This window comes from Camelina sativa, chromosome 2 (assembly GCF_000633955.1).
Source record: "Camelina sativa cultivar DH55 chromosome 2, Cs, whole genome shotgun sequence".
In the NCBI taxonomy this organism is placed as follows: Eukaryota; Viridiplantae; Streptophyta; class Magnoliopsida; order Brassicales; family Brassicaceae; genus Camelina; species Camelina sativa.
The window spans coordinates 17,948,024-17,963,281 of record NC_025686.1 but is presented as its reverse complement, the minus strand read 5'-3'; the positions used below and the strand labels follow the sequence as shown (position 1 = coordinate 17,963,281).

Sequence of the window (15,258 nt, the reverse complement as noted above, 5' to 3'; positions counted from 1 at the left end):
AAGCAACAGAAGACAAAAATATTCACAAGTCAGATACTTTTCTTCTAGATATTTCAAGAAATAACTATTGTTAATAATAATAGCGAGATGAACTTCAATATTACGAGAGATCTAAAGATAGAAGATAATGCAAACGTAAGATCAAGCATGCACAAAGTTTACTATGGGAACTAAGTAATGCTTTTCAATCAAAATCTATGATTTGTCGTTAAAATGTAGAGAAACTACGCATTTTAGAACAGCACCTGTTGCAAATGATGATCTTGTTGTAGTCCCAATCTTCAACCCATCTGCAAACTGCACATCGCTCGGTTGTCCATTTCACGTTGACCGGCTCATACTTTTCTGCCAATAGTGAAACAAAAGAACAAACCAGCATAAGCAGCTTTTAAGTAGAAACTTTTGGATAGGTGCTGAGATCCGAATTGCTTACTACCTCTAAGAAAGGAAAGCAACCTCTGCTTTCTCTGCTTTATAGAAGGTCGTTTAGGAGGTTTTGCTGCAGTAGCATTTGCGTGGAACTCTGCTAATTTCATCATCTGCAGTGTGAAGGTATATGGCATTCAATGATCAGAGAGACTTAAAAGAAAGAGATCATATCCCTAAAGAGAAACTATGAAAATTTTGAACAAACCCATTCTTCTAGAGGCAACTTGGAGCTTTTCACTTTAACACTAGTCCTCCAATTTTTTGCTTTTGAACCAGTATGCCTTTCCCATTCACTAAGTGCTTTCCTTTCAGGGCCACAAGATCCACATTTACATACGACTCTGTATATAAACCAAAGGGAGTAAGAATACTCTATATATATTTCAACAAATATACCTAAAAGTCTGGATAAGTTAAGAGGTTAGAGGCTGTTGCTTCGCCAAGTCTAGGATAATTACGAGGCAATAAAAGTGAAAACAATACGAAATAAAGATAATATAGTGACAGCTTACAAATGAAGGCTTGGAAAATATATGCCTTCAACTCCAGAGCATACAACGATAACCTTATCAGGAAGCACCATCGGGGCATTGTTTTTGCCAAGTCTATACCAAAAAACTCTCAAAATTTATAATTTGTTCACAATTCAATCGTCAGTAAGAATTAACAATAACAGTTGGAGGTAAGAGAACCTACTTGGATTTTGAGTCTTGTTTTTCAGAATCTGATAGGTCAAAGTTAAACTTTGTTCTGCATGTGGGACAGTAGTAATCTGTTTCCCCCAAATCCTTCATATTAACAAATGAAATTTATCTCAATACATGAAAGTAATTGGGAATGATAACCTCGACAACGAGCAACATGAACATGTTACCTTAAAATGCTTATGTGATATTTGATCGCACGCTGAGTGAACCCATACTTTACACCCATCACAACGCACCTGAATCACAGTATGTAATCAAACAGTAAAGTTACAAGAAAACATTAGGTGATTCAACACTAACAATATAACATAAATTTGTATGCTTTATTACCCAGCTCTGACTATCCAAACGATTCCATATCTTCTTGCATATCCCACAGACCTGTTTTGGTTTTGTTAGCTGCAACGATAATTAGTTTGACTTCATCGAACTGAAACTGAACAAGGAGCATACCAAAAACTTTAAACATACCCTTGAACAAGGTTTACACAATAATTGATCTCCAGGAACCAGAGATTTCATTTTCTCTGCCGTCTTAAAAGAAAGGACCATACCACATCCTATACAGGCTCTTGGATTTCTGTATTTCTTCATCATGTTCTGCAATTATACAAAACTCATTTCTATGACCATGAAAAGAATAAACTATACACGCTCAAAAAGGAACTCCAAACAAAGAGAAACTTGCCTGATTTGGAGCAACATGATCAAGATATTGGCTTGAGCCTGCAGCTTCTTCAATCCATCTGTAGACAGAATCATCAAAAGTCTGGTTACCTGCGGCCATGTGAATATCCTGCATCAGTTTCTCTGTGAATCCTTGGTCAGCCATAAGAGCTTCTTCAAGTGCCTTCTGGAAATCCCCAGGGTTGCATCCCCGCAGTTCAGACTGTTCTTGAAACCTAAATAACAACTAAACTATTAAGCACACATATATATAAAAAAAAAAACTAATCTCGTATAGAAACATTCAACGGCGACTCACCTCTCTACATAATCCACAAAAGGAAAAATCATCCCTCTTCCAACCCATGCATAATCCTGCTTACATGATCAAGTTAACAAACAGTTTTGAGAATCATATAAGAAGACAATATAATATATATAACATACTCTTTCATTCTCTGTCCCAGAGTGACCAAAGAACATAACACAAGCTGCATCAGGTATACAAGAACGCAACACAAGCTCAGGTGCTTGTGTCATTGGATCTATAACAATAGCTGGCCAAAACGGCTCCTTCCTCCCAGATTTACCCCAAACCAAATCACCAGAGTAAAAATCTTCCGGTCCATAAACACCTTCTTTCTTAGGACGAGTCTCATCTTCAACCAAGGTCCTCGAACTCATCTTACTATTATTATATCTAACAATCTCTTCACATTTATCCTCAGCATCATCTCTCTCTTCTTCTTCAAACAATGCACTACTACCATACTTATAGTTCCTAGGCTCCTGTTGCTTAGTCTTGAAACTAGCTTTGACTTTCTCCTTCCTGCATGCTTCTTCTTGAATCTCTTCCTCGCGTTCTTCGCCACTGCTTTTACTATCTTTCCTCCAATTCTCGATAACCGAGTCATTAAACCGAGAAGGAAGCACCTGAACTCTTCCTCTAGATGTCCTCACAACCGGTGGACGAGAAACCTCACCTACCCTATCACGGTGGCTAGAATCAGAAACTAACCTCTTTGACTCTAACTCCTCTTTCTCTTCCTCAACATCAACCTCAACTTGAGGAGAACACGAGAGCTCCTTACACCAGCCATTGAGTTTACCAGGAACAATCCCAGCACCAATCTCTCCAAGAAGATTAAGAGGGTAATAGTAATCACCACCATTGAAGTTGTTGACCTTTCTCTTCTTCTTCTTCGTACGAGCTCGACCATCTTCCTCAGTTACAGAGCTGTATCGTTTCAAACTCGGCATTCGAGTTTTCAAATTCCGTTTGATTATCATATCTTCTGATTCGAGCTACCCAATCACTACACTACTGCATCACACAACACTTAGAAGAAAAAAAAAAACTTTCTCTCTTTCAAATTCAACAAACCCTAATCTTTCCCCCAATTCCAGGTCCTTGAACGAACAAAACCAGATAATCCTCGGTTGGGTTTGACCCACTTTATCTGAAAGATCGTAGTAAAGTAGCAGAATTGTTGAAGGAAGCTTGTAAACAATTCAAGAACAGAGCGACAGAGAGAGAGAGACAGATTAAAAAAAAAAGAGAGATCTGTTCCTATAAAAATCCAAACTTTTTTTTTTATTCTCTCTCTCTGTTTCTTAAAAGTTGTAAGAAACAAATAATTGCGTACTTTTGTTTTTTGATTTTGGATAAGGGAACAAAAACAGAATGCTGAATTTTGTTTAATCGAAAGACGAAACCTTTTTATTCTGCTTCGGTGAGAAAATTTTTAGAGAGAGAAGAGCGTGACAGAGTTTTTAAGAGAGAGAGAAGACGACGACGATGAAGGAAGGAAGAGAAAAATAAAACAAAAAGATTGTTTTTTTTTTTGTGTGTGTTCTCGGACGTGTGCACATTATACAGGCGAATGATGTAAATAATCTAACTTGCGCTTTATCCTTTCTCTCTTCCTTGCTTTGTTTCGTGTCTTCTGGTTTTCAGTTTCAAGACATATTATTATTATTCTCTTCATGTTTTTGTTTTAATTTTTCTTTCTTTCGATTTCGAAATCGGACTTTTGTTTTTCTCTGTGTTTTGATTTTTTTTGTAGTTGATATGTGTAATAAGCTCCAAGAACCATGGAACTCTGGAACTGGAAGTTTTTACTTGGTACGATTACGACACAGAGTACACGCGAGCTCTTTTTGTGTTTTGTTTGGTCATTCATTCATATATCTCTTTTTCATCTTATTGAAGTCAACCTTTTATGGTAGGTACAGTTATTTCCTCGAATTCATTACTCTTTTTCAGTGTTTATTTTTAAATAGATTTATATCAAATAGATTAAATATTAAGAGTTTGAGAAAGATATATACAACAGTTCAATTGATTCATACAAAGTAAAAAAGGATGAGTAGTTTGAAAACACCAAAAGAATGCCTTTTTTGAAGAATGGTGAAACTGATGTGTCATGTGTTCACTACCTTTTGTTATGTTATGTGGGTTCTAGATAAAGTAAAAAAAGCACTTAAAACAGTTTCACTGTTTCACACCTAGAATATTTGCTAAAAGTAGTTATTAAACAAGAAACATGTGCAACTTGTTAATAAAACAAGAATAACATTTTCTAGTATTAAAATTGGTTTTTGTCCAAGTCCAATGCATGATAGATTAGAATAGCCGGGTGTTAAAGAAGCTGCAGTACCATTTAGTGATCTTTCGACCCGGTGTGTAGTGGTGTTTATCATTGTCCACACCTTCCGACTCCGAGCTGAGGGATCAAAGTTCCTCCTCGTTAGATAGCATTCACCCGAGAAAGGCCTAGTGCTGCCGTCCGTGAGGCAGCTTTTTTCGAGGATATTTCTGCGAAGAACCGATTTGGTTTCTTTTCTCCAAGAAAGAAGGTCGAAAAAATGGGTTCTGATCAGAAGCTAGGAAAGCACCGTACTTCTTACTTCTAAATTTGGGGAATGTGTGCATTACTATGGATGGCCAACATAGAAACCAAATCATTAAAGGTGTGAACCAGTAGTTACATGACATGACGTTTCAGCATTTTAGAAAATATCAAAACCTGTTGCAATGCTTACAAGCAAAGAAACATCAAACACCTTTTTTTATATCACATGATCCAATATTTATAAATATGTAGAATTATATAAGAATATATATCCACATCTCTCACAACAGTACATTACTTCTTAAACTACAATAATACATATAACTTTTTTTCTTAGCTACAATTTCTTTCCTTAAAAGCTTATTCAGAGAAACCCCCTTTATATACAACAACTAATTTAGATGCTTATAAAGATTTTAAAGTTTTATACATAGATGATATAAAACAAAACTAGCTTCTTCTAACGAGATGGGCTTTGTCTCCTTTATTCTTCCTTCTGCTCAGTCTCCTTCCTTTACGCCCTTTTTTTCTTGAACCAATCTATTTCCTCTCCTCTGTTTTCGCAAACCTTCCTCGGACTCTCGGTTGGCTATCTGCAAGAGCTTTCCTACAAGCATACTGAAACCAAAACCAAACAACATAATGAGAATTCAGTTTCTTTGAGTCTTTAAGCCTAAAAGACTGATACTAATCATTTAGAGGAACTTGTTCTTTGTATATACCTTGATTTTACGCCCGAAATTGCGCCTGCTCTTCTTGTTCCTGTATCGAGAAAGCTTCTCACGACGATCCTCTGAGGTACAGCTCACAATAATCCTATCCAATGGAGATTGAACAAGACCTGTCCTTAGTTTCTGCTCATCAAAAAACAAACAAATATACTCAAAATCAACAAATTTATATTCATCATCTCAAGAATCTTGAAAGGACACAAACTTTGTTTCAAACATTTCAGTTGAGTTCAAATGTTTATGTTTGTTTTTTTCTTTCTCTTTTCGGATTGTCGAACCTGTATGTCGCCTTCACTAAAGGCTCTTCGCATCCCATAACCAAAATCGAAATCAGGGAAGTTCTGAATCATTACAGTCTCTTGCTGTGCATGTGACGACCAATCCATAGAGCTCAAATTCCCCGAGCTTTCGCTCTTCTGCATATCCTGGTTCTCGTCGATGGTCGTCACGACAGAGATGTTCTTGATGTCTAAAACATCAGAGAACGGAGACTCCATAGCTGATTTCATCAAAAGATCTTGCTCACATTCATAGAAAGCTTTGTCCAGAAGCTGTTGACCACTTTGCAATGATCCAAGATCAGGAAGCTCACAAAGCCCTTGTGAAGTGTCTTCACCGCAAGAGATCATAGTCAAAGCAGCAGAGAGTGGATCAACGGCTAAGAGTGGCTCTTCAAGAATTGGATCAGGAGCTTTGAAAATATCACTTTCTTCTCCAATATCGTATTCAGATATGTTAGATGACTCAACAAAAGTGTTGTTCTGCAACCAAAAAAGAAAGAAAATATCACAATCATAAGTAACATCGAATCAAAGACCACACACAAAGATAGAACATAGTTCGAGACATTCAGACAGTGAAACACAGATCTTTTTTGTTGAGTGGATTCGTTCAAAAAAGCGTGAAAAGAAAGAGAGAGATTCTTGTTTTTTCTCTAGTGGAGGTTTTTGATATTGTAAACAAAGAGAGAGAGAGAGAGAGAGAGCCAATGAAATCAACAACAGAAAAGCAAAATTTTCTAGTTTTAAGAGTAGTTAAAATCAGAACAGAACAAGTCTTGAATAACACGGAATCTCATGTTCCAGAAATTACGGAATCTCATGTGAAAAAAGAGGCAAATTCCCATTACCACAAATCAAAACCCACAAATAAAAAAAAAGAGACTTTTCTTTTGGTTTCCCGAGAAAACTCCTTTGTTACTTTCTCAATGGAAAAAATAAATTTTTGGCTTCTTGCAGGCAGAAGAAAAGATTCCGTTTTTATTCCTTTCCATAGGAAAAAGAAAAAAATAAAAACCTAATTTTTTTTTCTTACTTAACTTTCTCAGCAGCCAAAAACACAATTTTGGTCAGGTCAGCGGAACCAAAATATCTCATCTAGTGGCCACAAAATTTACTCAACAAAACAAGTTTAGCTACTTCACACAAACACCACGAAAAAAAATCACTTCACACTTCAATTTTAACCCCAAGAAAAAAAAAAAAAAATAAATCATCACAAGACAAAAAAGAACCTATCAGAATCTTTGAGGAACCCCAAAACCAAGAAAGAAAGTCAGTTTTAAAAATGAACCAAGAAATTAGAAAAAGTCATCTCAAGAAAAGATCTGTATCCTAATGCAGTGAGATAAAAGAGTGAATGGACAAAAAAATAACAAATTCAGTTCAAACCATTTCATCGGGAATTTTGTATGATTTGAAGAGGTCTTCGAATTGTTGAATATCAGTGGAACAATTTTGCATGTAACGGAGCATTAAACCAGAATCTTGATACATTTTGAGTACTTCTTGATCTTTGGGAGAGAGGAGGTAATTTGGAAGTAAGAAATTGGTTTCTTGGGAGAAGAGGAGGAGGAGAAATGAATGAAGAACATAAGAAAGCAACACAATCAGAGAGGCCAAGTTGGAGATTTGAGAGGAAAAGTTTGGTACTTAGCTCTCCTCTTGCCTTTTTATGAAAGAGAGTCACTACAGTTTTGTGTTTTATTGGGGGTACTGTGGACACGATAAGAGTTAAAAAGCCCATAAGGCCTTTACTATTATATTTAAATAGATGAATAAATATTCCAACATAGTATACAAAATTATAAATGTAAAGGAAAAAAGTGTCCAAGTGCATAGAAATGTCTTTTTGTTGTGTGTATAATTAATTATTCAATAATTTATCTTTTTCATATTTATATACGTTACACCGACTAGAACGTTAGCAAAATGGCTTGTGTTAATATCGTAAATTTATTACCGTGTAAATTTTAAATCTACAATACATATTGTATGTTGGAAAAAAATCGAAAAAAATTGGAATAAATCTTGACACAGTCAAAATCATTCAAACGTATTAATTTTGGCTAAATTGGTTGACATATCAATATGATTTTGTCTATAAGCGATTAACTTTCTTATAAACCTCTGTAGCTAAAAATAGTAAGAAAAATATGAAAAGGAAAAAAATCCTCCAATTCATCTCTCATTGATTTTACATTAGCACCTAATAAATTTTTTAAAATTTGAACATTAGTTGTGATTTCCAACTTTTCATCTAAGAATTATAGTTTTTGGTATTGTATTTATTGCATATAACAATTTTAATATTCTTTTTCAAATATAATAAAATTAATTCTTTATTATGACATATGCAAGGTATATTCTAGCAATTTATGGAAGTGAAACCTGTTAGATTTTTATCTAAAGTATTGATTGATATTTGAAATGAGATTTACTTATTTTATAAAGACTAAAAAGAAAGATATGTAAGCATGCAATTAGAACAGATGCATGACGACTTGCAGAAAGAAAGAAAATATCCATTAAGCGTATATATATTTTTATTTATTTTATCACATGTCTTTTTTATATATATTCCATTGATTGTTTCAATCATATGGTTCCTTTTCTTCTTTATAACAAAAAAAAACACTGTTACAACTGTATTTTATTCTAATACGCGCTTACGTAATTTACTTGCCAACAACATCGACTTTTGAAGTTTAAGAATTGTCAAAAATAATATTTTTAAAATCATGCCTTGAATTAAGTTTTTTTTTAGTATTTAAATTTAATTTTATGTAATGAAAATTTCACTGAAAAAAAAATTCTAAAGTGCAAAATTTTATCTCCAAAATCTGCTTCTTTCCAATAAATTTAAATTTACTCCCCAAAGTCTTGACATTAGATTACTTTTACGATCATTTCAAGAATCTAGTTCAATCAAAAAAAAAAAAAAAAAAAAAAAAAAAAAAAAAAAAAAAAAAAANATCTATATATAATATACACAGTGATAAAAAGGACAAAAGAATTATGATATATCATATATCATATGAGATTAAGATAGATAAGAACTGGCAAGTTGAAATTAACATTAAACAAGCGACTGATGTTGATTAGGTTAGATTTTTGTCAATCTTCGTTTTGCTTTTATTTTGGGATTATTAGACTTTAAAAACAGTTTTTATTTTATTTTATTTTTGCTTTTGTAAACTAAGCAATAAGAGAGGATTATTAAAAGAAATAATTCGATTGGATTAAAATAGATTATGGTGGTACGGCTGCAACTTGTGGTAGCTGACTGTTACACAAAACACGAAGCACATGTTCGTGTGGGCTCTGCATTGCTCTGTTCCTCTGCCACTTCCTCATTTACTTTTCCACGCTCGCGAGTGAGCATATGAAGTATGAACCATGAAATATTCTAATAAAATTTTGCATGAAGGAAGAAAATAATTTAAACAAAATTAATGGTTTTTCCATTTTATAAATTACAACTAATTGAAAGTGAGTGAAGTTTACTACATTAAATTCTTTACGCTTATCCGAAATTAAGGTTCTTAATCGTTCAATTAATTTGTGAAAAGAAGTACAATGATTTTGTGGTTTAAAATAATCAAATATCAGTGACACAAAATTTATCATGAATATAGGAATAAAAAATGATTTATTGGCTCTCTATTATATTCAATTCGAAGATAGCACAATAACACACTGATGATAAAAGACGACAGAGATATTTTTGTCTTTGTTTACTTATTTCCCGATGCAGACACAATTTGTTTTCTTGTTCTTTCGTCACGATCTTATTCATGGCAACCAAATGTGATGATAATTCACAATCGAATCACTTAATAATATAATATATATGTAATTTTTAACAAGAAAATATAACTTTAACACATGCACCTACATGATACAACTTTTTTTGTCATAAAATATTGGGTTTGTTTTGTTCTTTAATAATTGTATGATTGTAGTTATAGGAAAGTGTTTGGATAGTCACAGAGCTTAGAGCAGCTATTTTTTTTTTTTTTTCTCATCATCAACTACTCATTATCCAAATCAATACATCCAAATCAAAGGTACATAACATTTCTCCCTAACGAATTGGACCAAATGCAATGAGTCGATTTAGTATCACCCTGAATCACTAGACGGATCTAACGCTACCTAACCGAGAAACATTGCATTGTTTAACCACAACGAGATAGATAACACACCACGACTCAGTGTATAATCATCTCTTAAACCACCTAAATAAACCCTATGACACGAAAACAATTACTAACACAAAGAAGACCAAATCCTATGCTAAAGAACAGATCAATTCCAAACTATTAGAACCTCATGATCATCGAGTAGAACTTGTCCCAATAGCATCAACACCCAGAGGCGCAGCATCAGATAAGCTTGGTTTCTCCGGCTTTCATTGTTCTGGTCCTAAGCAAAGCGGACAATACATCTGAATGACCCGACCAAGAGACGCGAAGCAAACCAGCATGAGACAGAGGCTTCTCCTAACGACGCAATAACCAGAATGCTAATCACCGAAAGATAAAAGATTGGAGCACAGATTAGCATAGCTTCACCTCAAAGTGCATTTCCAGATCGGCCACATCTCAACAGCCTTGTTGTCTCCCTTCTTGGCCGGACTGAAACCAGAAGTTTAGGAAGCTCTCGAATGCCGGCTTTGAAGGATTCCTCAAATCTCGGCCACCGATGCACACATAAATCTTCCCCAACAACCGGTAGACTCTAAAACCCAACTCAACCATTAACTCCGGTCAGCTAGGAGATTATAACTGATACTTATAATTATAAACAACTAATGTTAATGGATTTCATTAATCTATGTGTTTGTCATTTAAGAATTTAAGAATTAGAAATTCGGATTTGATAAATAACAATTTCGTGGTATTAGAAAATGGAGCCGAATAAATAAAATTTTGTATTTTACTGTCATGACCTGTTTTATAAAAACAAAGCCAATTTTATTAACAAACATATATTCAAGTGTCGTTAAAGAGTTCGCCCTAAAACTTTCTCTCCCAAGTCCGAATATTGAGGCGCCGCTACCACCAAAATTCTCCGACGCTGGTGGGACTCTTGCTCGTCGGCGTCGGGGTATCTCAACCTTAGCTTCCGTCCTTTGCTTTCTTTGCTCCCTTAGATTTCCTTTTAATCTCTTTTTCTCCTTTTGTTTCCCTTTTGCAACCTACGCATACCCTCTTTAATCAACCAGATCCAAGCAAAGGCTTGCTCAACACCGAATACAGAAGACATAGGAGACTGACAAGCTTCTCTCTCTATAACCCTGACTCAGCCTCACTGTCGACGAAAATCAAGTCCCCTTGTCTCTTTAACTCTCGATCCGGAATGGTAATTGACTCTGCGGAACTCTCTTTCCCAACGTCACTCGAGCCTTGGTAGGCGGAGACGGAGACGACGTTTGGTGAGGAAACCTCCAGAGAAGTGATTTTTTTCCACTACTAGACTATCGTCTTGAACACATGCCATCCCCTGAGCTTGGCAGATCTGTATTTGCTTTCACCGGAGACGCAAAAGTTTCTTTTAGTCTCCCCGGTCAGCCGCTGTGCGCATCAATTCTCCCGGTCATTCACAACAACCATACTTCTATGGATGAACATCAAATCTGATATCGGCCAGTTAGCTTTACAAAAGGTCTTTCCCAAATTCCAAAAGCCCAGGTTCTCTCTATCTAACCCTTTGTTATCCTATCGAATTTGTCTAGATTTTTTGGTTATCCTCAGTGTTCGAAGACTGCATCAGAGAATCCATTTAGCTAGTTTGTCTTGGATTTACAAAGGGTATGTTGGAACTATGGTTCTTGCTCAACTCGTGATATTGTCTGTTAGATCTCAAAACTGGAATTATCAAGGCTTACTCAACCCCACCCCATCTAGCTATTCCAACCCTCACCCAAAAACCACCAACCAAACCATGGTTGTGTTACCCACATCGCAAATGACCAATCATGATCCTTATTTTTCATCGGTAAACCGGCTACATGCTTTGTGTGGTGTTCTTAATCTCTTTGGCAAATGGCACCATATGAGAGAGGACCCACCTGTATTGTTACGGTTTCTCATTTTTCTTTTGTTATTTCTGGTCTTTGCTCCCTGTGAATGGTCAGTTTGGAAAGGCTTGCAGCTCTCTGGTCTATTTCCCTATACTCTAATGTAAACATCTCACGACACTAGGCAACCCTCCATCAGCATCATCTTCACCACCCGGGCTGTAGCCCACCAAATCATTGCCGTTGCATTACTTCTGTTAATGCTCCTCACTTCGGTGAGAACTTTGGTTCTGATTCCTTCATTAACGCCAAATTATCTTTTGACCATGGTTACTCTAACATCCGTCAAATCCATCAAGGATGACCACTCAAGCAACCGTGAACTCACAGGTTTCAAGCCGCTTATAAGCGATTGTCTCAAAGCTCTCATGGACCTTTGTTTGTTGTACTCTATCTTTTCATTTTCAGCTTTGGGGAAAACTTTGCTTTGTAATCTTTTAAACTTTGGGGTGCTTATTCTGAAGATGCAGTATCTGAACAAGAGAATGAACTACTTCAGAAGGACACAACACTAGTACAAGAACAAAATATCAAGTTATCTATGTCGGTCGGCAATTATAAAGCTTGAAGACTTTCAAAGGATTAGAAGGCATAATAAGCTTCTAGAAGATCAAAGAGCTTCATGTTTACAATAGGAATGTAAACATGAAGAAAGAGGGAAATTTCCTAAATCATAAAGAAAAAGGAAATTGTCCAATTCCTATTAGGATTATAATAGGTAGTTTGTCCTTTGTGTGGCATAGGCCTAGTTCTATAAATAGGGTGCTAAGGCTAATTGTAAGCTTTAGCACAAACAAGAGAAAGTTAACCTAGCTACTAAGTTTTAGTCTTTAAGAAAAGAAAAGAGCTAAGAACTTAGAGAGAGCTTGAGGTTTCCTTAAGAGAGTTTTGAGAGGTTAGAAAATTGTTTAGAACAAACTTGTAAACAAATTTTCTATCAGTCAAAAGAGAGTTTAAAGAAATCGTTGTTTCATTGTTCAGATCATAAGTTCTCATACTTTCAATTGGTATCAGAGCAACACTTGTTCGGATTACTACATGTGAGATTCTGTGGACAAGATGGAGAGCTACACAGATCTGATCAACAACAACAAAGTCATCTTGGATGATGGAAACTATGGGTTTTGGCAGTCAAGGATCAAATCCATCATAGGAGGTATTGATCGTCTTGCTTGGAAGACTGTTCTGGAAAAGTGGGAGGAACCGACGATCAAGGATGAATCAGGCAAGCGAATTCCCAAACCCAAGGCAGACCGGACTGATGAAGAACAAAAGAGATCAAAGTACAACTCAAGAGCGTTAAGTGCTATTCATTGCAGTGTTAGGTGAAAACAGTTCGAATTGATTCAGGGATGTGAAACTGCTAAAGAAGCATGGGATATCCTTCAAATTCATTATGAAGGTACAACAAAAGTGCAGAGTTCAAGAAAGGATATGTTGGCCTCTAGATTTGAGAATCTAAAGATGGAGGAGCATGAATCGATTTCAGGCTTTAGTTCAAAGAGTGCTCTAGCACAAGAAGCCTTAACTCTTGGGAAGACTTATAAGGATCAGAAGTTAGTCAAAAAAATTTTAAGGTGTCTTCCATCAAGGTTCATGGGATACAAGACAGCTTTAACTGTCTCTCAAGACTTACACAATCTCAGTTATGGTGAAGTGGTCGGAATGCTACAGGCACGCGAGATGGAACTTAATGGAATTAAGAAACCAAAAGGAATAGCTCTAGCAGTTAGCAAAGACATAACTGATCAAGGAGAAGAAGATGTTGTGAGCCTGTTGGTAAGAAGATTTGATCGAGCTTTAAGAAGGATAGAACAAGGTCAAGGTCAAAAGAAGAGTAACTCATTCAAGAAGACAAGTGAAGACAAAAAGGCTGATATGCAGTGTCATGAATGTAAGGGATATGGTCATTTTATTCGAGAGTGCCCAACAATCAAGTTGCGAGATGCCAAATGCACAATCTGTAAAGGGACTGGACACACACATAATGAGTGTGTGAGTAACTCTAAAGCTAAGAAAGAAAAGTCTATGATTAGCATTGAGAATGAATCAGATAGTGATAGCAGCAGCGAAGAAGAGCTCATTAATTTAGTGGCAATGGTGAGAATCACTGAATTTGAGAATGGAGAAGAGGTAACTGATTCAGAATCAGAAGGAGAAGAAGTTCTTGACATTGTTCAGAATTACAAAGAAGTGCAAAATACACTTATTTCTCTAGGAAAGGAAAATCAAGGATTGATAAAAGAAAAACTTCGTTTAGAAGCACTTGTTATGTCTTTACAGAATGAATTGGTGGTTGAGAAAAAGCTTGCTAAAGATTCGCTAAATCTGATGAAAGAGAAGTTAGTTTTATCGGCAAAAGCAGACAAGCTTGAAGAAGAGCTACTTAAAGAAAAGAAAAAATCTGCAGAACTACAATCTGAATTAGATCAACAACAAAGGAAGATTCATATGTTTGCAGGAACAAAGCAACTTGACAAGATTTTGAGCTATGGGAGAACTGAGAAGACTCATAGAGGATTATGCTTTAATGAGAACAAGGGAGCTAAATCACAGACAACCAAATTTGTATCTGCTGGAGTCTATAAATCTGAGAAGGAGACATCTACTGGTGTTTCTATTGGATCTTTGAGTTGTTATTTTTGTGGGAAAATTGGTCACTACAAACAGTTTTGCTACAAATTTTGGCAGAAGGTCTGTACTTTAAAGCAACAAGGAAGTTTCTTCTGGAATGGAGTTGGAAGACAAGTTTGGATGAAGAAAGCTGACCTATATCAATCAGGATCAATGGTAGCTTCTGGATCAGGGTTTAGATGCAATATGGCCATGAAAACTGAAGAACAAGAAGAAACAGAACCAAGATGCAATATGGCTATGATTACTGAAGAACAAGAAGACGCGGAGCCTTGGTTTTTTGATAGCGGTTTTTCAAGACATATGACTGAAACCAAGAGTAATCTACAGAATATTAAGAAATTGAAAGGAGGTACAATAACATTTGGAGATGGAAGTCATGGTTTCATACAAGGCAAAGGTACAACACGTGATACAGAGCTTCCACAGCTTGTGAATGTCTATCTATTAGTCAACCTGATAAGTATTAGTCAACTCTGTGATGAAGGATTATCAGTGTTATTTACAAAGGTTGATTGCAAAGCATTGGATGAATCGGGTAATGTCAAGTTATATGGTGTGAGATCTGGAAATAATTGTTACATGTGGGAGAAACATTCAATCAAATGCTACAATGCTCAAGGGAGTATAGATCTCTGACATCAACGACTTGGTCATATGAATACAAGAAATCTTACTACTCTTGTGAATAAAGAGATAATTCGAGGGGTACCTAAGCTTAAAGGTGACGACAGTATGGTGTGTGGACCGTGTAATCAGGAAAAGCAAGTCAAGATTCAACACAAAAAGGTTCCAGACGTTCAATCAAAGTCAGTTCTGGATCTGATTCATATGGATTTGATGAGACCAATGCAGGTAGAAAGCTTAGCTGGA

At 35.8% G+C, this 15,258-nt stretch overlaps 2 protein-coding genes and 1 pseudogene across 4 annotated transcripts; 1 reads left to right on the top strand and 2 right to left on the bottom strand.

Annotated features, from left to right (window-relative positions):
* The window catches only part of LOC104728524, a 7,161-nt pseudogene extending 3,545 nt beyond the window's left edge, over window positions 1-3,616 (bottom strand).
* On the bottom strand, window positions 4,912-7,384 carry LOC104728511 (zinc finger protein CONSTANS-LIKE 1-like). 3 transcript variants are annotated; one of them, XM_010447479.1, is made up of 4 exons: window positions 7,059-7,384; window positions 5,667-6,149; window positions 5,380-5,511; window positions 4,912-5,275 (listed from the first exon to the last, which is right to left on the bottom strand). In XM_010447479.1, exons 1-4 carry the CDS (start codon window positions 7,161-7,163, stop codon window positions 5,198-5,200), a joined length of 798 nt encoding a protein of 265 aa, XP_010445781.1. In that variant the 5' UTR covers window positions 7,164-7,384; the 3' UTR covers window positions 4,912-5,197. The 3 variants fall into 3 exon arrangements, with proteins under 3 accessions (XP_010445781.1, XP_019091532.1, XP_010445787.1); XM_019235987.1 differs by lacking the exon at window positions 7,059-7,384 and adding an exon at window positions 6,518-6,532 and having other exon boundaries at window positions 5,141-5,275; XM_010447485.2 differs by lacking the exon at window positions 7,059-7,384 and adding an exon at window positions 6,244-6,494 and having other exon boundaries at window positions 5,141-5,275.
* Window positions 12,811-15,024, top strand: LOC104753599. The gene is made up of 2 exons (XM_010475829.1): window positions 12,811-13,071; window positions 13,171-15,024. Exons 1-2 carry the CDS (start codon window positions 12,811-12,813, stop codon window positions 15,022-15,024), a joined length of 2,115 nt encoding a protein of 704 aa, XP_010474131.1.